Here is a 24,774-nt window from a genome sequence, read left to right on the forward strand (position 1 = left end):
TGTTAAAAAGTCAAAAACAGGGGCTTCCCTGGTGGCTCAGTGGTTGAGAGTCTGCCTGCCGATGCAGGGGACACGGGTTCGTGCCCCGGTCCGGGAAGATCCCACATGCCGCGGAGCGCCTGGGCCCGTGAGCCATGGCCGCTGACCCTGCGCATCCGGAGCCTGTTCTCCGCAACGGGAGAGGCCACAACAGTGAGAGGCCCGCGTACCGCAAAAAAAAAAAAAAAAAAAAAAAAAAAAAAAAAGTCAAAAACATATTATCTTGAATCTGTACCCCATTTTAGAGATGAAAAAATAAGAAATAATAAGTTTAAGTTACTTAAACTTAGTTATTTTTAGTTACTAATAGCCAGGCAGTTGTTAGGTGGCTCAGATTAAATGGTCTTTAGTTTCCTTTCTGGTTCTAAGATACTATGGTTTTATAAATCCACCAATTTGGAATCTAACTTCCTGCCTTTTTATTTTAATTTCTATTGGCCTCCCTAATCAAAGTTTTCAAACTTCTATATCCAGAGGTAAGATTCTTTGATACTCAAATAATACTATAAGAAGTTTTCCTGAATATTCAGAGTTTGTTATTTCTGCTAATTTATATTTATTTTCTATGCTTATTGTTTTATAGGCAAGGAAATGTCAGACTACAATTGTGGTAGCTCACCGGCTTTCCACTATTCGAAGTGTAGATATGATTGTGACTATAAAAGATGGGATGGTGGTGGAAAAAGGAACACATGCTGAACTAATGGCAAAACAGGGTCTATATTATTCACTTGCAATGTCACAGGTAATGTTTACATGACATAATGTATGTTTGCAGATTTTTTTTGACTTTTCAGAAATCACGCCATGCTAGAAAATAGAAGTCTTGAATTATAATCTTAGGTTTCACAAGGCAACCAAGGTTTATTTATAGTTCCTTAGTGAAGAAATTCAGTGAGTCTAATATCCTCAGCATTGTGCTAGACAATGATGAAAGTTAAAGAACTAATTGTTACATAGTACCTAATATTTGCCAGGCATACTACAAATAGGCTTCAAATCTTGTATGTGGCAGATCCAGAGCAATCTAACTCTATATTCCGTGATCTTTTTGTTAAAACACAAAGAAATATAACACACAATCCCTACTTAAACACTTAAAACTTAGCTACAGAGGCAAAATGCAGAATCATGCATACAGATGTTACAAGTTGTAGAAATAAGAAGCAAGATTGATGGGGATATAGGGAACTAGATTAGCCATGGAAGTATTCATGAAGAAATCTTGAAGGCAAGAAGGTAGGAGGGGGATTTCCCTGGTGGCGCAGTGGTTAAGAATCCGCCTGCCACTGCAGGGGACACGGGTTCAATCCCTGGTCTGGGAAGATCCCACATGCTGTGGAGCAACTAAGCCCGTGCGCCACAACTACTGAGCCTGCATGCTGCAATTACTGAGGCCTGTGCACCTAGAGCCCATGCTCCACAACAAGAGAAGCCACCACAATGAGAAGCCCATGCACCGTAACAAAGAGTAGCCCCCACTCGCCACAACTAGAGAAAGCCCGTGCGCAGCAAGGAAGACCCAATGCAGCCAAAAATAGATAAATAAAATTTTAATAATTATAAAGGTAAGAGGTGGAAAAGGAAGAGAAATCTAGGTAATGTGGAAGTAATAAGGAACTTGGTTTGTAACTAAACAGAAAGGAGACCAGCCTGCCACGAGTAATGAGTATTGGGGGAATAATGGAAAATTTGGATAATAAAGGTCAGATTATGAAAAGGCTGAGACTTCCTGTGTCGGAAGCACCTACCCCAGTGCTTGGCACACTCAAAATCTATCTGCTGAATGAAAGGATGCACACATATATCCATACTGTGTATACACCAAATTCTCACAGGGAGACCAGAAAGCTCATATTAGGCAATGAAGAGGAGGCACGATAATCCTGGAGGCACACTGACAAACTCCTGTTTTTGAGGATCCACATGTTTGCATGCATATGACCTAGCCTACTGAATTTCACATGGTTCTTTCATTAGGGTGCATTAACATAAGTGATAGTGATTAGGCTCTAGCTCTCTTCATTCTGCCTTCATCTCTTGGTCTGGAAGGCAGCCTTCTTTCCAAGGGGTCTTCTGCAGACAACTAATATCAACCATTTTTGGTTTATTTTACTTCTTCAACTTTCTGATTATATTTTTGATATCAATATTATTATTTCACAAATTAGGAAATTTAGAAAGTTATGAGTCTCCATCTCATCAAACTTAGAATTTCAAACCCCAGCTTTCTCCACAATTCTAGAATGAAGGATTTTTAAACACATCCTCTAAAGCAATGATAATAAAAAAAATTAAAAGTTTGAAAATGTAATCTTATATTGATTTAAAAACTGCTTGATTCCGATTTTATTTTATATTAGGCTATATTTTTCTTTAAAAATAAAATGTACATGTTATTTGCCAGTTGAATTTTCATGATTTTCATTCCACGGTAGAACTAATAATTTATGAAGTTATTAAGTTCAGTATCTTCAAACTAATAGTTGTAACAATAAAAGGAAATAACTGTGGTCAAATTAACACTACTTTGAGATTTTAAAAAACTACTACACTTAGATCTTTCTTTGAAGCAACACTTCTTTATTTTTCATTATAACTAAACCAAAACTCTATTTTTAGGTGTTAGGTGAAAGAGTTCCACAACATAAGGAAAACAAAAATGGAGTGTTTGTGGTATAAGTGTATAAAAATTTAAAATACCATATTCAAAATGGATTAGTACTCTCTGATTACCTAAAATAATGTTCATTCTGATATAATAATACAATTTTAAATATTAATACTCAATGAACAGCTCTAATATTCTGGGAAATATATAGTAAACATAACATACGTGATATCTACATAAACAGTACCACATTTCTGAAACTCTGGATGCATTTATTTGCCACTATTGCCTATAGTGTCCAAATGAATCAATTTATGACAATTCATGATTTTCATAAGTATTACAAAGTTAATGCTGCTAAGAAAATCAATCCCAAAAAGCAGCATAGGAAAATGGTTACAGTCACAAGCTCTGGAGACACAGCAAGTTGAAATCCTTACTCTGCCACTTAATAGTTTTAGGACTGTGGGTAAGTTGTTTAAATTCTCTGTGCCTCAGTTTTCTAAACTGTAAAGTGAGGAAAGTAATAACATATTAATTAATTACATTGAGTATTAAATGAGTTCAATTATGTAAAGTACTAGAATTATTGTTAGCATAATAAATTTTATTATATTACCATTCTTAGCATTAGCATTTGTTATACAATCAAACTTTTAAGGAAAGTTCAAACCATAGTTATTGCTGTAATCAGGTACAGATTCAATGCTGTAATTATTTATCTAGGATGTACATAATTATTTACAGATATAGTGAGTCTGTGAGCTTCCTTTAGTAAGTTTTCACACAAAAATGAAATAAAAACAGGTAGAGATACATACATACCAAAACTTCTTGTCATTCTTATTTTGTCTAGCAGCCTTCTCAGGAAAAGGAATTGTCTTTGATCTGTTAAAGCACCTCTTTAGAAAATTTTATTATGAGAAGTAAAAATTGTATTTTAAACTTGCCACAAAGTAAATAGCTCCTGAAAAAATGCCAAATAAAAAATTTCTTTCTCGGTAGAGAAATTTACTGAAAAGAAAGGAAGTGATAGCATAAAGGAATGTCTGATTAAAGATATTAGGATAGCTGGTTAAAGTTCATGGTAGTTTGAAATGCCTGATTAACAGTTGTTACTCTTGTTAAAGAATCACAGTGTCCCTGGGAAGCCTTCTGTGTACATACTCTCCCTTGCACCTAAAACTATCTAAGTCTTTCCATCTCTACTCCCCACCACGGTCAGGGCCACCATCACCCTAACTGGCCTCTTCATTTCTGTCTTCTCCCCTCCTCCCATCTCTTCACGAGGAAGTCACAAATTTACTCGCACCACATTCAGATGAACAGAGAATATGTAACTCCTTTATTTCACTGAAACTGGTCTTATTTCTTGGAGTAGCAAGAAAAACAAAAACAAGACTTAGAGCAATCTGGTTTAGAACTTTATCCTATTCTATGATTTAAGCAGCTTTAAGGTTAACTTGATGGCTTCGGAATTTCTCATTCTTTTGGAGATGGCCCCGCCAATTTTGCTTTTTGGTCAGATTGGAATGGGCAGCAGTGGCAAGCCTGGAAAATGTTATTGTCTCCTGAGATCTATCTCAGGCCCAGGACCAACCTCACATTTAACTGCCTTGCTATATGTTATCAATTTGTAAACTCCAGAGAAGGCTGGGAAGAAGGGATGAGAGAGAGGGTATATTTGAGTCATCTCCCTCACAAACTCCTTTTACTAAGATCTGTCCTTGCTAGTGGAATAATTGTTTTGAATTAAGACATTGTTTTCTCTAGTTAATTGTACAGGTCTTTGGGGGAAAAGGCACAATAAAAGCTATTGTTACTCAGTAACATTTTAGTATGAGTTGGACTTACTGTCTCTGTATCGAGTCTGAAAACTTTAGCAAGAACTGCTCAGGAATACACCACTTTCAATAACAGAGGCAGTACAATTTTAGAGGGATGCTTAATAAAGTTGCTTTGAATTTTTAAGGCATTCTTCTAGTGGTAACATGTATATTCTTCATCTAGGATATTAAAAAAGCTGATGAACAGATGAACTCAATGGCATATTCTACTGAAAAAGATATCAGCTCAATTCCTCTGTGCTCTATGAATAGCATCAAGTCAGACTTTACTGACAAGTCTGAGGAATCCATCCAAAATAAAGAGGTAATGGTTCAACTATCAACAAGTTACCAACATGTTGGTAACTTGTTACCAACTATCATGTTACCAACTATCTAACTAACTAACTAACCTCAGACACCATGAAATCTCTCATCCAGCCCCTGAATATTAGCTTCTGTCTTCCTAACCACCAGTTTCCACATCATCCCACTCCTCTCTTTGGTCCACTATTTCCTCCCAAACTGGAATTCCCTTCTTCTCCTTGGGTCTGACAGATACTTGAAGTTGACCGCCCATTAACTATTCCCACCATCTTCCTACCCACTCTTCTCGGTCTCATCTGCCAATTATCAGCCTGAAGCCCTGGGATTATCTGCCCCAAACCTCCTCCTCTGCCCTTCTCTGGCATTGCAGTCTACTGCTTTTAATTCTAGATTCAGTACTTTCCATTTAGGTACGTGGTAATACATAGCATTCACACTTTATATATATATATATATATAAGCTCGGTGCTTTGTGACCGCCTGGAGGGGTGGGATAGGGAGGGTGGGAGGGAGGGAGACGCAAGAGGGAAGAGATATGGGAACATATGTATATGTATAACTGATTCACTTTGTTATAAAGCAGAAACTAACACACCATTGTAAAGCAATTATACGCTAGTAAAGATGTAAAAAAAAAAATACTATGTATAAAAAATAAATAAATAGGGCTTCCCTGGTGGCTCAGTGGTTGAGAGTCTGCCTGCCCATGCAGGGGACACGGGTTTGTGCCCCAGTCCGGGAAGATCCCACATGCCGCGGAGCTGCTGGGCCCGTGAGCCATGGCTGCTGAGCCTGTGCATCTGGAGCCTGTGCTCTGCAACGGGAGAGGCCACAACAGCGAAAGGCCCGCATACCCCGCCTCCCCCCAAAAAATAAATAAATAAATAAAATGCATTTGAAAGCCCAATAATAATAATAATAATTTACATAAACAAGCAAAGAAAAATATTAAGTAAATAATAGCATAGATAATTTGCCATATGGCAAAAGGCCTGAGTATAAGAATACAGTAAAAGGGTTTGTACCATATTGTAAAAACACTGTGTGAAAACATCTATTAATAGCTGTTGGACCTGCCACCGTAATTGCTGCAAACAAAATGAAAATCTACCTCAAAGTCAGCAAATTCACTAGGTCTATAAAGTGGATTTTCAAAACCTAAGAAAGGTGAAATTCATAAAATTAAAAAGCAATTTCCAGACTTTAGAGAAAATGGTAGGGTAAATATACACTCTGATACAACTGCTCTGCTCCATACACACAGGAATGATACATAAAACATAAAAAGAGAAAAGCCAATTAAACATACCCAGGCTCCAAAACAAGATCTCTACCAACCAGAAATAGAGCAAAAGTACAAAGTGGTGAGCTGTGCTACAGTCATGGACTTACTCTTAACAGGAGGCTGCAAACTTGGTTACCAGTGCCTGGAGCTATAGCGAGTACAAAGCTGAGAGCCTGGAAGTGTAGTATTAACAACCAAGAACTGAAACAAGCCAAGCACAAGCTCCATGGCCATATTTGTAAAGGGTTCTTTCAGCCTGTGGTATTGCAGTGAAAAGTGAACAAGGAAATGAAGGGACTATAAAAATGAATAACGAGGGCTTCCCTGGTGGCGCAGTGGTTGAGAGTCCGCCTGCCGATGCAGGGGATACGGGTTCGTGCCCCAGTCCGGGAAGATCCCACGTGCCGCGGAGCAGTTAGGCCCGTGAGCCATGGCCGCTGAGCCTGTAAAATGAAAAATGTGAAACAGGATTTTAGAATAGTTAATGGGAGGTTATATTAGTCTGGGATGAGTCAGGAGACAGAAACCACACAATGATTTGAACAGAGAAAGTTTAGTGTAATGAATCATTAGGGAACTGGAGTAATAGGAATTGGCTAGTGGAAATTAAGAGAACTCTAAAGAATGCAGAGGTCATAATAAAAAGTACCAACTACCACCCCTGGGGTGAAAAGAGACCCAAGGAAGAGCACTCATTATTGCCCGAAACTGAAGCGGAGATACAGGCCTTACTGCAAAGTGCACAGCTTTGGCTCACTGGATAGCAGAGAAGATGCCCAGGTACCTCACTGGTGGAGCTTGCTTGAAATCTGTCCTCCAAGGTGCCAAGGGAGACCTTCCACAGGGAGGTTCTGAGCTTCAGAACCCACTAGGTGCCAGGAGAAGCTACTGGGCACTGCTGAAACCAGGGGCTGGAGAAATTGTCTTCTGCAGGAGTCAAGGCAGTTCTGTGTATAAGAGGTGCAGACATCAGCGACCTGGCTGAAACATAAGCCTGTGCTGTCTGGGCCCCATGGTTACACTTCTAATGGGTCAGCCAAGAGCTGGAGAAAGCGCTTGATGGCCAAACACAGAAGAAAATCGCACTCTACAGGCACCCAACTCTGAAAAAACTGTGCAGGCAAATCAGCGGAGAGAAAAGTTCATCTTGCAGGAGCTTTCCCAGTAAGCTACCGGTAAGAGCAGGAAGAATAATCCCCTCCTACAATGTCTTTCCAGCAGCCTCTACTGATGGAGCTTGACATCTTACCAACTGGTAAAAGAGAAAAGTTTATCAGACAAAAGGGTGAATTTGGACCTGAGAAGCAAAAAATCAGTAACCAGGACAGAGCTGGTATTATTTTGAACAGGGGAATCAGCAAACATAAGGGCCTGGAATTGGGAGCCACAGTGACTAAGGAGGAGAGAGGTGAGCAGAGAAGTGTATGAGATACTCAGGGACCAGATCATGTAGCACCCTGTAGGACATAAAAACAATTTTGGATTCTGTTCTTACTCTAACAGAAAGTCATTGGGGGTTTTTTAACCAGTGGTTCATGACTCACAGGAATTAACCTGAATGGGCAAAAAAAAAAAATCACAACTATACTTGATAGAAATTTAATTTACTTTAATTATGAATATAAACAACAGACTACATTAGTATTACCAAGGCCTGTGATGTCACCAATGAAAATCACAGAAATATTTATATCACATTATAGTTATTACAGATCTCTTAGAATATCTTTTTTTTTTTTTTTGGCCATGCCATGCAGTATGCGGGATCTAAGTTCCCCAACCAGGGATCTAACCCATCCTCCCTGAAGTGGAAGCACAGAGCCCTAATCCACCAGGGAATTCCCCAGAATATCTTTATATTCATCACTATTAGATCTTGTTATTTAATGTGCCAATAATGAAGCACATAACTATATCAGAGCTTTGAATTTTTTGTTAAACATTTTAAATATTATATCTCAATATAATTGGCTTTCTTTGAGATATGTTATTTGGTACATTGTTATAAATTCTTCTAGGAAGGATTCCATAAACTTCATCAGTTTTCTGAAGGGGTCCATGACACAAACAGGTTAAGATCTCTAATGACCCACATGGGAAAGGAATCTAAAAAAGAGTAGATATATGTATATGTAGAACTGATTCACTTTGCTATACACCTGAAACTAACACAACATTGTAAATCAACTATACTCAAATTAAAAAAAAATTTTTTTAATCTACTTAAAAAAACAAAACTGTTGCATGAGAGGGTCTTATTCAGAAGAGTGCATAAACTGAGTTGCTTGATGTGGCTGCTGTGTGGAGAATGGTACTTGGGAGCCAAAGTGGGATCAGGGAGAGCAGAGCAGAGAAGAGATGATAGTGGTGAAAACAAATGGACTGATATGCCTGACTAAAGCAGTCTAAGGAGAAATAAAGAATAGATGGAGGAGCAACTAGGACAGGAGATTGAGACCCAGGATACTGCAAAATCTAAATTCAGGTAGAAAAGCAGTAGCCAGAACAGGACACCTAAAGAATGGCTGGAAAATAAAAAGAAAGCTAAGATTGTGTGGCATCATAGAAGCCAACTAAGAAAAGTACTACAAAAAGAAGAATAGATCATTTACGTCAATTGCTGTGGAAACCAGATGAAATTAGAGATTTCTACTTCCAGCCAAGATAGGTTAACAGGGACGAGATTTATCTTCCCGCTTGACACACCTAATAAACTAGAAAAAAGTATGTGAAACAGTTTTCTAACATTGGACATCAGGCATAACAGGACAGTGATCCCTGAGGAAAGGGAAACAAATGAAATGAATCTTATCATTGACCCAGGTTACTGTCAAGTTATAAGCCTAAGAGCTGGAATGGGAACCTAGGCAGAGCACAAGAGGCCAAAGTAGGCAGTCTTCAGAGCAAAGAAGTAGAGGGAAGAGAGCTGCTCAGAGAGAGAGCGTTCTCCTTTGCAGAGGTTCTCCCTGACTCTTCATCTGAGTACTAATTAGTGCATTTACTGAGAAAACTGACAAAGGCAAAGGAAAGTTTAAGAAGGAACAATTCTTGGAGCTCACAAAGGGCCAGGAATGGTTCTTATTAAACCAACCAAAGTGAGGAATCTCTAAATTCATGGGGAATTTAGTTGAATCTTAAGAAAAGTATTAACTCAGCGTAGGAAAATTATTCCCAGACTAAACTCAGCTCTGAGCCCAGCAAACAAGGCCCAACAGCAAATTTCAAAAGTATCAAACTGTTTCCAAGTAATTTAAATGTGTTCCAGAACAAGGTTCAATAATATGTATAAGAATTCAAAAATAACCAATGAGTAAAATTTACAATGTCTGGCATCTAATCAAAAATCTCCAGGCAAGAAAAACAGCAGGAAAATAGTACCCAAAATGAAGAAAAAAAATCAATCAATAGAAATAGACCCAGAAATGACATACTTGATAGAAATAGTAGGAACATTAAACAATTATTATAACTATATTTTATATGTTCCCAAAGGAGAGAGGGAACCAAAAATCATTTGAACAAATAATGAAAAAAATTTTCCAAATTTGATGAAAACTGAAAACCCACAGATCTAAGAAGCTCAATAGATTCCAAGCGCAAGAAACACAAGGAACACTACGCCAAGGCACACCATAGTCAAATTGCTTAAAAACAGTGATAAGAAAAATTATAAAGCATCCAGAGAAAATCATCACAATTTGTATAAAGGAAAAAACAAGAAATATCACAGAGTTCTCATTAGAAACAATGCAAACCATAAGACAATAGAGCAATATCTTTAAAGTAATGAAAGGAAAAAAACTCAAATTAGAATACTACCTGCAGAAAAATACCTTTCAAAAATGAAGGCAACATGCAGAATTTTTACGTAAAAGAAGGCTAAAACAATTTATCACCTGTAGATGTAGTGCAAACTACAAGAAATGTTAAAGGAAGTCCTTTAGGCAAAAGAAAATGGTACCAGGTGGAAATCTGAATCTATACAAAGGAATGAAGAGTATCAAAATGTTCTATCTAGGGGCTTCCCTGGTGGCGCAGTGGTTGAGAGTCCGCCTGCCGATGCGGGAGACACGGGTTCGTGCCCCGGTCTGGGAGGATACCACATGCCGCAGAGCGACTGGGCCTGTGTGCCATGGCCGCTGAGCCTGCGCATCCGGAGCCTGTGCTCCGCAGCGGGAGAGGCCGCAGCGGTGAGAGGCCCACATACCGCAAAAAAAAAAAAAAAAAATGTTCTACCTATACAAAGGAATGAAGAGTATCAATAATGTTTTTTAAATAATCTACTTTAAAGAAAAAAAGCATTATAGTGTGGGGTAAAGGTAAAAATGTATAAAAACAATAGCCAAAAGACTGGAAATGGAAGTGTTCTATTCAAGGTTCTTAAATGGTATATACTATTATATTACTTGAAGGTAGACTGTGATGTTAGTGGCAGTCAAAGTATATTCCAGAGCAAAAAAGTTACCCGGGATAAAGAAGGTTATTTGAAAATTATAAAAGGATCCACCTATCAAGAACTGAAAAAAGAAACAGACAAATTCACAATTATATTCACAGATTTTAATACCCTCTCTTAAATATTGATAGAATAGGTAGATAAAAATTCAACTGGGATATAGATGACTTTAATAGCACTGTCAACTAACTTGACAACAACCAAGCTGACAACCAACTAACAGACATTTATGCAAGAATCCACCTATCAACAGAAAAATACACATTCTTTTCAAATGTACCTGAAACATTTACCAAGATAGATCATAACACAAGTCTCAACAAACTTTAAAAATTTCAAGTAATGCAAAGTATATTACCTGAACAAAATAGAATTAAATCAGAAATCAAGAATAAAAGTGAAAACAAACAAACAAAAAAAAAAGAATAAAAGTGGCCTGGGAAATCTTGAAATATTTGGAAGCTAAATAACTCACTTCTAAATAATACACGATCAAAGAAGATATCAAAAGAGAAATTCAAAAGTATTTTGAACTGAATGAAAATAAAAACCAAACATAATCAAAACAAGTGGTATGAAGATTAAAGTGGTACTGAGAAAGAAATTTATACTACTAATCACCTATATTATATTAAAAAGAAAGATCTCAAATGAGTAAACTTCCCCTTTAAGAAACTAGAAAGGGGCTTCCCTGGTGGCGCAGTGGTTGAGAGTCTGCCTGCCGATGCAGGCGACACGGGTTCGTGTCCCGGTCTGGGAAGATCCCACATGCCGCAGAGTGGCTGGGCCCGTGAGCCATGGCCGCTGAGCCTGCACATCCAGAGCCTGTGCTCCGCAACGGGAGAGGCCACAACAGTGAGAGGCCCGCATACTGCAAGAAAAAAAAAAAAAAGAAACTAAAAGGAAGAAAATAATTATAAAGAAGAAACATCAATGAAATCCAAACCTGCTTCTTTGAGAACATCAATAAACTGAAAAGCTCTGGACTGACTGAGCAAATGAAAAGAGAAGACACAAATTACCAATATTAAGAATGAGAATGGTGATATCACTACAGATTCTACAGCTATTAAAAGAATAATAAAGTAATCTTATGGAAACTAATCCTACAACTCCAATGAAATGGACAAATTCTTTGAAGGACACAAACTACCAAAGCCTACTCAAGAATAAAATAATAGCTTGAATAATCTTATATCAATTAAAAATAAATTGAATTTGAAGTTAAAACCTTTTTCATAAAGAAAACTGAAGGCCCAGGTGGTTTTACTTGTGAATTCTATGAAGTAGAAAATTGAAGAGGAAGAAGATTCCATTCTGAGCACAATATTACTCTGATATCAAAATTAGAGCTATTACAAGAAAAGAAAATTATAGACAAATATCCTTTATGAAAACAGATGGAAAAATTGTTAACAAAATTTTAGCAAATCTAACCAACAATATATGAAAAGAATAATACATCATCACCAAGTAGGGTTTATCCAAGGAGTGCAAGCTTGGTTTAAAGTTCAGAAATTAATGTAATTTCCCTTACTAAAAATATAAAAGAAAAAACTATCTAATCATCTCAATCAAAGCAGAAAGCTCATTTGGCAAAATGCACCATCCATTCCTGATAACTCTCAGGAAACTAGGAATTTAAAGAAATTCCCTCAACCTGATAGAGGGAATCAACCAAAAATCTACAGCTGACAATATACTAAATGGTGAAAGATCAGGAATGAGGCAAGTATGTACACTTTCACCACTTCTACTCAACTGAAAGTTCCAGCCTGTGCGATAGGGCCAGAAAATAAAAGGCATACAGATAGAAAAGAAAGATATAAAACTGTCTTTATTCACAAACAACATAATTACAACATGATTATCATTCTATGGAATCCACAAGAAAAGGTACTATGGTGTCACACCAAAAAAAGGTACTACAACTGATAACTGAGTTTGGCTGACAACTGATCAGAATATGTGATCAATATATAAAAATCAACTCTAATTCTATAATCTAAAAACAAAAAGTAGGAAAATGAAATTCAACAGTGTCATGTACAGTAGTATCAAAAATATTAAATACTTGGGGATAAATTTGATAAAGATTATAAGACCCCCATGCTGAAATATATAAAATATTACTAAGAAAAATGGAAGCAGACCTAAATAGAGAGAAATACCACGTATGTGAATTTAAAAATTCAATATTATTAAGATGTCAGTTCTCCCCAGATTGGTCTATAGGTTCAAGGCAATCCCAGTAAACATCTTAGCAGGCTTTTTTGTAGAATTTGACAATCTGATTCTAGATGGAAATTCAAAAGGATAAAATGGGTAAAACAACTTTTAAAAAGAACAAAGTTGTAGGATTTATAATTCCTAATTCCAATTTTTAATACAAAGCTATAGTAATCAAAATAATGTGCTATTGGAACAAAAATAGACAAATAGATCAATAGAGCAGAATAGAGTGTCAAGAAATAGACCCACACACATATGGTCAACTGTTTAGATGAAAGTGGCAAAGGCAGTTCAATAGAGAATGTATAGTCTTTTTAAGAAATGATGCTGAAAGAATTACATATCTATTCAAAAGACTCATCCTCAATCCATACCTCAAAGCACAGATGAAAATTAACTATAAATGGAATACAGACCTTACTGAAAAACCTAAAGTTAGAAACTTTTCATAAGAAAATACAGTAGAAAATCTTTATTACTTTGAATTAAGCAAAGATTTCCTAGCTATAAACACCAAAAACACAATTCATAAAAGAAAAAAATTGATAAATTAGACTTCACCAAAATCCATAAAATTGCTATTTGTAAAACTTCTTTATTTTGGCTGCACCACATGGATCTTAGTTCCCTGACCAGGGATCGAACCTGGACTCCAGCTGTGAAAGCGCTGAGTCTTAACCACTGGACCGCCAGGGAATTCCCTGTAAAACTTTTTAAGAAATGAAAACATAGGCCATAAACTGGAAGAAAATATTTGTGTCACATATGTGATAAAGGACTGTGTCCAGAATATACAAAGAACTCCCAAAGCACAGTAATAAAAATACCAATAACCCAATTGAAAAATGGGCAGAAGATTTTAATAGACATTTTGCCAAAGAAGATATGCATATGGGAAATGAGCACACAAAAAAATGCCTAAAATCATTAGGCATTAGAGAAATGCAAATTAAATCATAACCGAGATGTCATGATACACCTGTTAGAATGATTATATCTAAAAAGACTGTACCAAGTATTGGTGATGATGTGGAGCATCTAGAACTCCACATTTTGTTGGTGGGAATAAAAAATTAGTAATCCCACTTCAGAAAATCATTTAGCAGTTTCTTAAAAAGTTAAACATATACCTACTATGATCCAGCCACTCCTTTTCTAGGTTTTTACCCAAGAGAAATGAAAGCATATGTTCACACAAAGTCTTGTATGTGGGTATTTATAGTAGCTTTATTTGTAATAGCCCCAAACTTGGAATGACCCAAACTTATGTCAACAGATAAATTTTGGTATATCCATACAATGGAATACTACTCAGCAATGAAAATGAATGAAATATTAATTCATGCAACAGAATGAATAAATCTCAAAGTAATTATGTTGAGCAAAAGAATCCAGACGAAAAGAGCACATACTATGTGATTCCATTTATTAAAAGAAAACTCTAGAAATTGCAAAACAATCTATAGTGACAGAAAACACATGAGTGGTTTTAGAGGAAGAGCACTGGCAGCTGAGCGGTATGGAAGAAATGGAATACAAAAGCAGGAGAAAACTTACAGGGGTAATGGATATGTTCATTATGTTGACTGTGGTGAAGGTTTCATGGGTGTGTAGTTATGTCTAAACTTTTCAAATTGTACATTTTAAATATGTGCAGCTTATTGCATGAAAATTATAATGCAATAAAGCTCTAAAATATATCAGATTAAATTTTTAAATCTTTAAGAGATTTGTTTAGCTTTTTTAAATGTTTTCATATCTCTTTACAAAATGCCTCTAATTTCATATATTTTTATATCAAATTCTGTTAAAACATGCTATAACCTGTAACACAGTTAGGTAGCACAGAGTCCTTCATGATTTTACTAAAAATTTTCATTTTGTTTTGATCCTATTTCATTTTATTCTTTTCTTATAACTTTATTTAAGTAATACCCATTTTTTTCCATCTGTTTTATATTTTTAGAGGCAAAAGGGTAGATTATTCTGTAGGAGCAAGACAGCCCTCCTACATTTACTGGCTCTGTAATTTACTGGTGTTGTTCCTAGGACATGCTAAGTCTTAGTTTCCTTACAAAATGAGGTAATTTTATAAAGAATTTGACAAAAAGAAAATCTGTGTTTAGTGCTTCACAAAGAGTTGGAATGGAACTTTTAAAATTTCTGTATATTTTGTTGGACAGTGACCTAACTGAAAAATAAGGCTCTTTATGATGTTAATCTTCAGAAAACTTCAGAAAGAAAGATAATAGGTAATCAAATTATTAAGTAACCCCAGGTTTAGCCAATCCTGAAAATAGACTTTAAAGGCTTTAGAATTTTAAAAGTTCTTTTGTTCAAACAATGGAGTTTCTATTATAGTTGCCAGACTAAAATTAAAGCAAGAATTATAAACTATTTTATAGTCTTTCCTGACGTCTTTCTCTGGTTATTAGGTTCATAAACGCCATTACTTCAAGAGTGAATGCCGTGAGGAAGTTTTAACACATGAAATGCCTAGTAGTTCGCTGTCTACTTGCCTATTCAAAATAATTACTCACTACAAAATTGTTCATAAGATTTTTTAAGTTTCTGAAATAAATCCTCTACATATTCCAGACAAGAGTAAGGGGAATTCACCATTGTGTTATTTATCCTCTGATTATTGTGACCACTACCTCCCCATAGCACCCTCCATGGATCCCAGGAAAGACTGGCAGATACCAGAGCTACTTGCAGTGTTCTTTCTCTGTATAAGATCTGGGATTTTGCATAATATTATCCTTCCTTTTATAATAACATCAGCAACAGCTAACATTTATTGGGTACTTACTGTTTGCAAATACTGAGTTAAGCTTAATTCTAAAAACAATCCTCAGGCTTCCCTGGTGGCTCAGTGGTTAAGAAACCACCTGCCAATGCAGGGGACACAGGTTCAAACCCTGGTCAGGGAAGATCCCACACGCTGTGGAGCAACTAAGCCCATGAACCACAACTACTGAGCCTGTGCTCTAGAGCCCACGAGCCACAATCACTGAAGCCCACGCACCTAGAGCCGTTGCTCTGCAATGAGAGAAGCCACAGCAATGAGAAGCCCACGCACCGCAATGAAGAGTAGCCCCCACTCACCACAACTAGAGAAAGCCCATGCGCAGCAACGAAGACCCAATGCAGCCAAAATTAAATAAATAAATTTAATAAAATAAAATAAAAACAATCCTCTACTCAGCCATAGAAAGGAATGAAATAATGCCATTTGCAGCAACATGCATGTACCTAGAGATTATTTTACTAAGTGAAGTAAATCAGACAGAGAAAGACAAATATCATATGATATCACTTATATGTGGAATCTAAAAGAATGATACAAATGAACTTATTTACAAAACATAAACAGACTCACAAACTTACAGTTACCAAAGGGGAAAGGTGGGCGGTGAGGGATAAATTAGGAGTTTGGGATCATATACTCATATACTCACTGCTATACATAAAATAGATAATCAACAAGGACCTACTGTATAGCACAGGGAACTCTACTCAATATTCTGTAATGACCTATATGGGAAAAGAATCTGAAAAAGAATGGTTATATGCATAACTGAATCACTTTGCTGTACACCTGAAACTAACACAACATTGTAAATCAACTATCCTCCAATATAAAATAAAATTTTTATTTTAAATCCTGTAAGATAGGAACTGATACCTTCCTCAGAAAGATGAGGAAACTGAGGCTTGGTGATTGTAAATAATATGTTCAGATATTGCAACATTTAACTTATAAATAGGAACCCCAAAACAAGCTTTTCACCAAGATATTAGAAAAATATTTCCATAAATAAGTTACAAAGCTAGAAAATTTTCAAGCTTAAAATGCTAGAAAAACTTTTATCTTTGTCTCTGCTTAGTTCCTATCTAGATTTTGTCCTATGCTAGAGCATGATATGCAATCCAGTTTAACAAGTGTAAAGGAAAATATGCCTGTCATTTCTTCTGTGAGTCTTAGCTCTCAGAACATGTGGGTTAATTTGTACTTTTTTAATGATAGTGACTGAGTGAAATGCGAAAAGGTGATAAGTTGCACAAATAGTCACTTTTGTGTAAAAATTATTTTATGTTTTGAGATCTTTATCAGTAATATGGGCAGTAAAATTTTTCTAAGAAAAATTCTACTTTCTATTCTGTTACCTATTTGACATTTTACATTATAGATTTATTCGAGATTGGCTAACTTCTCTAGGTTCCATTATGCTCTCAAACTGGGGTTATAACCAAGGTATTTTATTTATAGACAAGTCTTCCTGAAGTTTCTCTTTAAAAAATTTTTTAATTAAACAAGTCTGAATGGCCTTCTGTGGTTCTGGGGACATTGGCTTCTGTTCTAAATGGAACTGTTCATCCAGTATTTTCCATCATCTTTGCAAAAATTGTAACTGTAAGTAAAATTTATTTGCTAATATTTTTAACAATTTTAAACAAAGTGTAACCTGAGAGAACAGACTTGGTATACTTTGACCCAGCAAGGGGAAAATTGGGACGTGTAGTAGGTCACCCCTAGTGTGGAATCCATGATAGAAAGGTTAACTAATGTTCTCAGGGGATAAGCCAGCCTCTATTGTGAAGTGTTTGGCTGGACCTTGTTGACTGGGCAATCAGTAAAGAAATTGCTTTGTTTTCTAATTCTGACTCCAGTGCTGTATCAGCATTCCAAAGCACTGAAGTAATAAAAGAGACAAATACGACCACTCTTTCTTTCAACTGGTCTGAACAATGGCCATTTTTTATTACCAGCCAGCTCAGAGAGAGGAAATAATGAGAGTTTGGGATTGTGCTGGGGAACCCAGGAGAGCTGATGAATTCATGGATCTTATTAGAGCCACCTTAAGTCTTCAGTCTCCTGGACTGTTGCTACACTGTGTCAACATAGATGCCAGTATATGTATCACTACTAATTTTAGGAACAATTTCTGGAGAAATTTATAAAGGTCTCATATTGCAGGTAGTACTCTGAATAGAGGAATATCAAGAAACCTGAGTTATGAGAAGTTATTAGAAATAATAACTCAATCAGAAAACTAATTTCAATAGTTTCTTTGAAAATATGTGGTGATATTAATAACAGATAGCGGACTCATTTGTCTGATCCTATATTTACATAGCTTAAGTGAGAGAAGAGTGAATTATTTTTTTTATTGAAGTAGTGAATTTTTTTTTATGTAATGAATGTAAAGGATAGAATAATGGTGCATCTTTTCCCCAGAAATGTGTGGAAATTACTATGTTGAAATTCATTTTTAAAATCCTGATGAATAGACATTTTAGTTTTTTCTCCTTCTTTTATAATATATTCTCCTCTAATCACCTGATTTAAAAAATCTATTCCTTTTCAGATGTTTGAAAATGATGATAAAACCACATTAAAGCATGATGCAGAAATTTATTCCATGATATTTTTAATTTTGGATATTATTTGCTTTGTCAGTTATTTCATTCAAGTAAACTTTTAATGAATTAAACAAATATGTACGTGATTACTGTTTTATGTCATCCTATTTGAGTTAAAAAAGGTAACTAAATATAATAACTAAATAAAATACAAATATGTAAATATAGTAACTAAATGTTTCAAAGAAATAGATAAGACAGTTCAAAATAAATGCAGATTTTTGTTTGTTTGTTTCTTTTCCAGGGATTATTTTATGGCAGAGCAGGGGAAATTTTAACCATGAGATTAAGACACTTGGCATTTAAAGCCATGTTATATCAGGTCATTGTTTAGTTGGGCTTTTTTCTTATTTTATTTTAAATGTGTTTTAAAATAGTCTAGCTTTTAGTTTTTCTTCACATCAATTTCTTGACATAAGCTTTCCTTTGATCATTTAAAAGCATCCTTTTTTGTGTACCAAGCAGCAACTGTATTAGAATTCTTGTACTGTATTTTCTAACAGAAGCAAGTCCAAAATTGTTATGTTCAAAAATGCAGTTTATAGAAAACAAGGTTTAGAGTCCACTCCCTGTTCCTTGCATTTATCTTGATAAATCTCTTTTAATGTAGTTGTTCTAGAATCAGAATGGAGGCTAAATTAAAACTGAAAAGGCGTGTTAAGAACTACAGTATCTTGGGAAACATGTTTAAAAAGAGTTAATTTCTATAGTTCTCATCCATCTGCACAGTTTAAGTTTTTTCATTGCTGACTTCTTAAGGCAGCCATTCTCTGAATTCAGATAACATCAGTCTAGCTGGCAGGTTGGCTTGCCACAGCTGATCATTCACACCTGTGAAATAACTAAAACTAGGTGTATCAAATAGTAATCTTGAAAAGTGAGTCTTGGGGGCAAATGGCAGGAATGTCTCAGACTGGCACCTCTAAAATTATTTCAGAAGGCCAAGGTATATTGGGTTACCCTGAAAGCCAGTAATCATTTGAAGCCCTTTGCCACACTTTCTGTCACCAGAGCTCACCGTGTAGGGGCAAATAGCTTCCTGCCAGGGTCATTTCTTTTCAAAAGTAGAGTTACTGTCACTCCAGCCGAGTTGTCAAAACCAGTTTTTACATCTTGTGACTTTTAGCAGTAGTGCTCAAAGGACTGCTGAGTAAACAAAACTCCTCCGCCTTTATGTGCTCTTAGAGGACAGCAAGATATAAAATGAAGCGAGTGGGACGTTTCCCATAGCAACTTAATGCTCTGAAGCAGTTGGTGCCTAACTTCTTCTCTCAAAAAGGTCCTGTCAGAGACAACTGCCGACACTCCTTAATCCAGAAAAACAAAAATCTACTTGAAGGGTCATAAAATGATTTAATGACTGCACATCTTGTCTCACTCACATTAAGCTTGTACTTTTGGGGGGGTTTTATGAACAATTTATGTCTTTACCTCAAATCTTTGATGAAATTAGGTGGGATTTTAATTAACTAATACTATGTTTCACACAACAATTTTGGTCATTTTTGTTTTATGTGTATTTATGTTTTTACACATTCAAGGACATTTATTTTCAATTTTCAGGAACTTTTGAAAATGTTTCCTGAATGTCTTAAATAAAAGAGTATAAACTTTAACTTTTCCAATCATTACTTTGAACTTTCTTTCTAGAGGATTACAGGATGCTTTTGGTGGAGGAGTCCCAATGCCACAAGCCAGTTAAACCAGTGAATATTGTTAATCAGATATCCTGATGGCTGATACTGGATCTTACTCCTTTGCCTAGCATTAGCCACATGAACAGTAGGACAGTAACATTCTTGGATTAAGTAGCTTCTGCCCATAAGAATACAGCAATCTGTAAACCATAAACTCTTCTTCAAAACACATAGAAAGACAAACAGACAGAAACTCTGTGCTATTCAGCAGATGTTATTAAATTCTCCCATAAATTCACCTGAGCCCCTTTCAGCTTACCATTTGTTTTCCCTCTTCATTCTTTAACACTCTTTTTGCTTATTTGCTTTCTTAAATTGAAAGAAAAGAGTAATGTATTTGGCCTTTTCTCAATAAATGTCTTAACGAATTTCACTTTTCTCTGTAGTAAGGGAAGTTCCTAATGTACAGTTTCGCCCTAACTCCTATTACCTGTTTGGTTTTTTTTTTCCCTAAGATAAGATATTTTAAGTCTTAGAAATCATGCTGAAACTTGCAGTGCTTTTATAACCATTTTGAAACCTCAGTTGAAATAGAGGTATTTATGGAATCAGGTGTGGTCTTTTTGTAGGTATAAAATCTCTATTTTATTTGATGACTTGAGATCCCTCCAGTTGAAAAGAATGTTCTAATTGTTGCTGACTTCAATGGTTATAAATAATCCATTGCTTATTGTGTTTAAAGCTAAATTTATATTTCTTAATGATAAATATTGACCTATAAATCTATTAGGTTTTTTAAAAGATATGAAGTTTTTTTTTGCCTATTCCTCTCTAAATTGGATTGGCTAGGGCTTCTGTGGAGGGTCACTAAATCATAAGATGATGGCATTAGTGGAGATCACTAAGGAATCTCAAAAAGCTACTTCCAAAAGGATTTGAGGTAACAAATCCTGAAGCAGGAAAAACATGTCAGGAAACTCAGCTGTAACGTTTCAGTTAGATGGGAGGCAGAACAGGATAGTTGATTAAAAACTCTGGCATCTGGTTGCCTAGGTTTAAATCCTGGCCTCAGTTCTTTCCAGCTATGTGGCCTTGGGCAAGTTACTTAATCTCTCAGTACCTCTGTTTCCTCATATATAAAATATGGATAGTCATAGTATCCATCTCATAGAGTTGTGATGATTAAATGAGAAAAGACATACCACGCACTTATGATAGTGCTACTGTAATTTTTTATTTCTAATAGAATTATTGGCAGGAAAAAAATGGATTTACTAGTATCAGAAAACCTGCTAGCCTAGCTTATAATCATTTTACCATCAGGAAGAGAAGAAGCAAGCTAATTTTTACTCAATACCAGCTGTGCTCCAGAAACTCTGCTAAGTGTTTTAGCATATAATGCCTATGGTGGAAAACAATCTCTAGAGTGCATAATTGCTGACTTGTTGAAAAGCAGTTTTGGATATCTTGCTGACTGAACATCAGAGAAAGACTAAGACTAGTCATATATGTATCCTTTGCCTTGCGTATTATAGCAATTACTATACTATAGAATCAGGAATGTAATAGTAAGTGATAAATTCTTTTTCTACATTTTTACTTTATATTGTATCTAGAAATTCTTTGTGTATTCCATGTCATGTTGAAATATAGAAAGAATTATGCAATGTAAAATATATATATATATTTTAGTATACAATAAAAAACAGGTAATGTCTTCTAGATCAAGAGTGCTGTAGTTACTGTCATTGCTGATGTGTGTTCATGGTATGTTAGGCTCTTGACTCGGGTTGTATTCTCAAAGTGGCTACTGTGTAGTGCATATCATGATCTCTATAAGATGCCCTTCGGGTGTCTAGGACCCTAAACTCTTTGGGACATCTTTCCAATCCAGGGATTTAAAGAGTAGTGATGTCATGCCAGGGTTGTAATTCCCCTGGCCGCTGCCGTATTCCTCCACGGGGGCTTCCTTCTCACACAACAGCATGACTAATGCACAGCCTTCTATCTCTCTTGCTTTTGTTTCCTTAGTTGGCAAAAATGTGTAACCTGGGCATCAGGGCCCTGGCTGGGTTGTAGTAAGCCAACAGTCCTTTTGCTCTTCACTCACTAAAAATCAGTCATTTTTTTGGAGACAGTCTGCATGTAGTTTAATCCACAAGAGATATAACTAGTTTGAGTGCATGGGAGGAAACAGTCAATAACTAATAAAAGGAAATCAGCATTCCTCAAGTTGAGAGGTGCTAAGAAGTGCTATCTCTATTTGCTGTTGAAAATGAAATTGGTTATAACATTAGGCTTTTATTGCTTGTATTTTTGACCTGTCTCCTTCAAATTGCATGCTTTGTGGCTGCAGGGTTTTTACAGCAGCCTTTCTGCATCTTTAGCTTCCCACAAGGCCCAGTACTTATAAGATCTAAGGGGGAATATGAAGTGTAAGGGAAAATCTCACCTATCTGGGTCCTGAAGAGAAGGAGACAGACTTATTTTTTATCATTTATATATTTAGACAGAAAGGTTTGGAAATATTTCTAAACTGTGTTGTGCATTACTTTACTTTTTAGGTAAAATCTGCTCTCCACAAATTACTTGTGGAATAAAATTACAAATTATTTTGTGGTTCGAAATGACCATTTTAAACATTGATTATTATACAATATTGCAGCATGGTAATGAGTCCAAGCTGTTGGGCTTAAGTTCTTCAGTTTGTATCTAAATATAGATCTTTGTGTAGTAAGAAACAAAAGTTATTTGATCCATAGTTTTTACAAGAATTAAGTGCCTGTGAGTAAGGAGGCAGGCAAATGGCTTCTAAGTTAATGTAGCAAAATCGCAAGTCAGAAAAGGATCTTTTTGATGACCATATGTTAATTCCCTTTTTTCTCTAGGATATCTCCTGGTTTGATGGTAAGGAAAACAGCACAGGGGCCTTGACAACAATATTAGCCATAGATACAGCACAAATTCAAGGAGTACGTATATTGCTTTTATTTTTAATTAATTAATTAATTTATTTTTGGCTGCGTTGGGTCTTCGTTGCTGTGCGCGGGCTTTCTCTGGTTGTGGAGAGCGGGGGCTACTCTTCATTGGGGTGCGTGGGCTTCTAATTTCGGTGCCTTCTCTTATTGTGGAGCATGGGCTTTAGGCTCGCGGCCTTCAGTAGCTGTGGGGTGCGAGCTCCAGAGCTTAGGCTCAGTAGTCATGGCTCAGGGGCTTAGTTGCTCCACAGCATGTGGGATCTTCCCGGATCAGGGTTTGAACCCATGTCCCCTGAATTGGCCGGCAGATTCTTAACCACTGTGCCACCAGGAAAGTCCCTGCTTTTATTTTTAAATGGTGTATGTATATGGTATGCATGCATGCATGTACACACATGTGTTTGTGCATATATGTGAGCTATGCTGAGATGACCCACATCATTAAGGAGACCAGATATGTCTCAGGGCTAACAGGAAGCTCTCAGTGAAAGATATAAAGAAGCCTTTCAGTTCTGGACATTTTTAACCAAAAATAAAGGAGATTTAGGACATGTAATAGGATAACCAGAGGACTAAAGAAGATACCAAGAGTGAGTTAGAGAAAAGAGCTCAGAATTAAATAGTAAGATAAGCAAAAGTAACAAAATGAAAACACACACACGTAACTTAGAAGTTTTAATAAAAGAATGAAGTTTAGTTTTTCCTTCCCCCCAGAAAATAAAATCTTATTTAGCATAATATGTAACATGTTAATTTCATATGCATCTGGAAATGATTCTGTGCTAGTTGTTATACAGATCAAGTTAAAGAGATATGTGTGATCATGACTGGTCACAATACGTATAAATAAAATTCATGTTTATGAACCATATTCAAAATCAATGACAGAATGACCAGCATAATGTACGTCAAAGTGACACTTAAATATTTATGGGGAGTAGAGTAGTGTGGAAGAGATGAAGAGTAATTCATTAGTTTTCTTCCAATTATTTTAATAAAATTAACCTGTATATTACAAGCAGGATTTCAACTATAATTGAGAAAAGGAATGCAAAACAAGATTTCCCACTTTTAAGTGAGGTAAAGTTTTTGATCTCTGTTAAAATAAGAACTCTACAAGAATTATAGACTTTCCTTTTTCCTTATCATTCATGTGGGAGAAAAGGAAAGTCAATGATGCACCTCTGAATGACAGAAAAATCTTAAAAGTATTTTTTTGTTGGTTAGAAATACTGAAATGTTGGCTTCCCTGATGGCACAGTGGTTAAGACTCCGCCTGCTAACGCAGGGGACATGGGTTTGAGCCCTGGTCCAGGAAGATCCCACATGTTGTGGAGCGACTAAGCCCACATGCCACAACTACTGAACCAAAAATAAATAAATAAGAATAATAAGAAATACTGAAATGTTGATTACAGCATTGCTACCAGAGCAACAAATTGTCAACTGAAACAGCTCTTCAAAACTGTATTTTCTTTTGGAAGCTATTTCCACAGGACATGGCCACTATTCTAATTTTTGTAACTTTTGCAAGACTTCTTTGTTCAATATATACATATAAGGATAGATTTATATTACTAGAGAATAAAACAAGTTGGTTACAATTATGAATATTCACATGCTTCTGTATTGGTTTGGAAAACTAATTTTATGATGTAGAAAGAGCTCAAGAGGAAAGGGGGCATCATCTTCATCTCTTCCTGAAATTTTTTTTGATAATTTTGAAAACAAGACTCTAAATTTCACTAGATAGTATTTAAATTTTAAAGTAAGGCTGAGGAGCTGGATTTTACTTGTATAAGTGGGAAGAAAATGATGGATAAAATTTCACTTAATAGTTAACTAATGAGCATAGCATTAATCTTCCATAGCACAATAGAATCAGATAAATAACAACATCTGTGTTCAGAAATTCAACGGTTCACTACTTTTTTTTTTTTTTTTTTTTTTTTTTTT

The 24,774-nt window shown here is 35.8% G+C and overlaps 1 protein-coding gene across 1 annotated transcript in view; it reads left to right on the forward strand.

Annotated features, from left to right (window-relative positions):
• Positions 1–24,774, forward strand: part of ABCB5 (ATP binding cassette subfamily B member 5) — a 108,667-nt gene that overhangs the window by 47,630 nt on the left and 36,263 nt on the right. Inside the window, 6 exon segments of the mRNA XM_024738434.1 lie at positions 623–784; positions 4,661–4,801; positions 17,050–17,193; positions 18,149–18,253; positions 18,448–18,525; positions 22,729–22,812. Coding sequence (XP_024594202.1) covers positions 623–784; positions 4,661–4,801; positions 17,050–17,193; positions 18,149–18,253; positions 18,448–18,525; positions 22,729–22,812 — 714 coding nt within the window.

The sequence above is a fragment of the Neophocaena asiaeorientalis genome, unplaced genomic scaffold (genome assembly GCF_003031525.2).
Source record: "Neophocaena asiaeorientalis asiaeorientalis breed wild unplaced genomic scaffold, Neophocaena_asiaeorientalis_V1.1 scaffold89, whole genome shotgun sequence".
Taxonomy (NCBI): domain Eukaryota; kingdom Metazoa; phylum Chordata; class Mammalia; order Artiodactyla; family Phocoenidae; genus Neophocaena; species Neophocaena asiaeorientalis.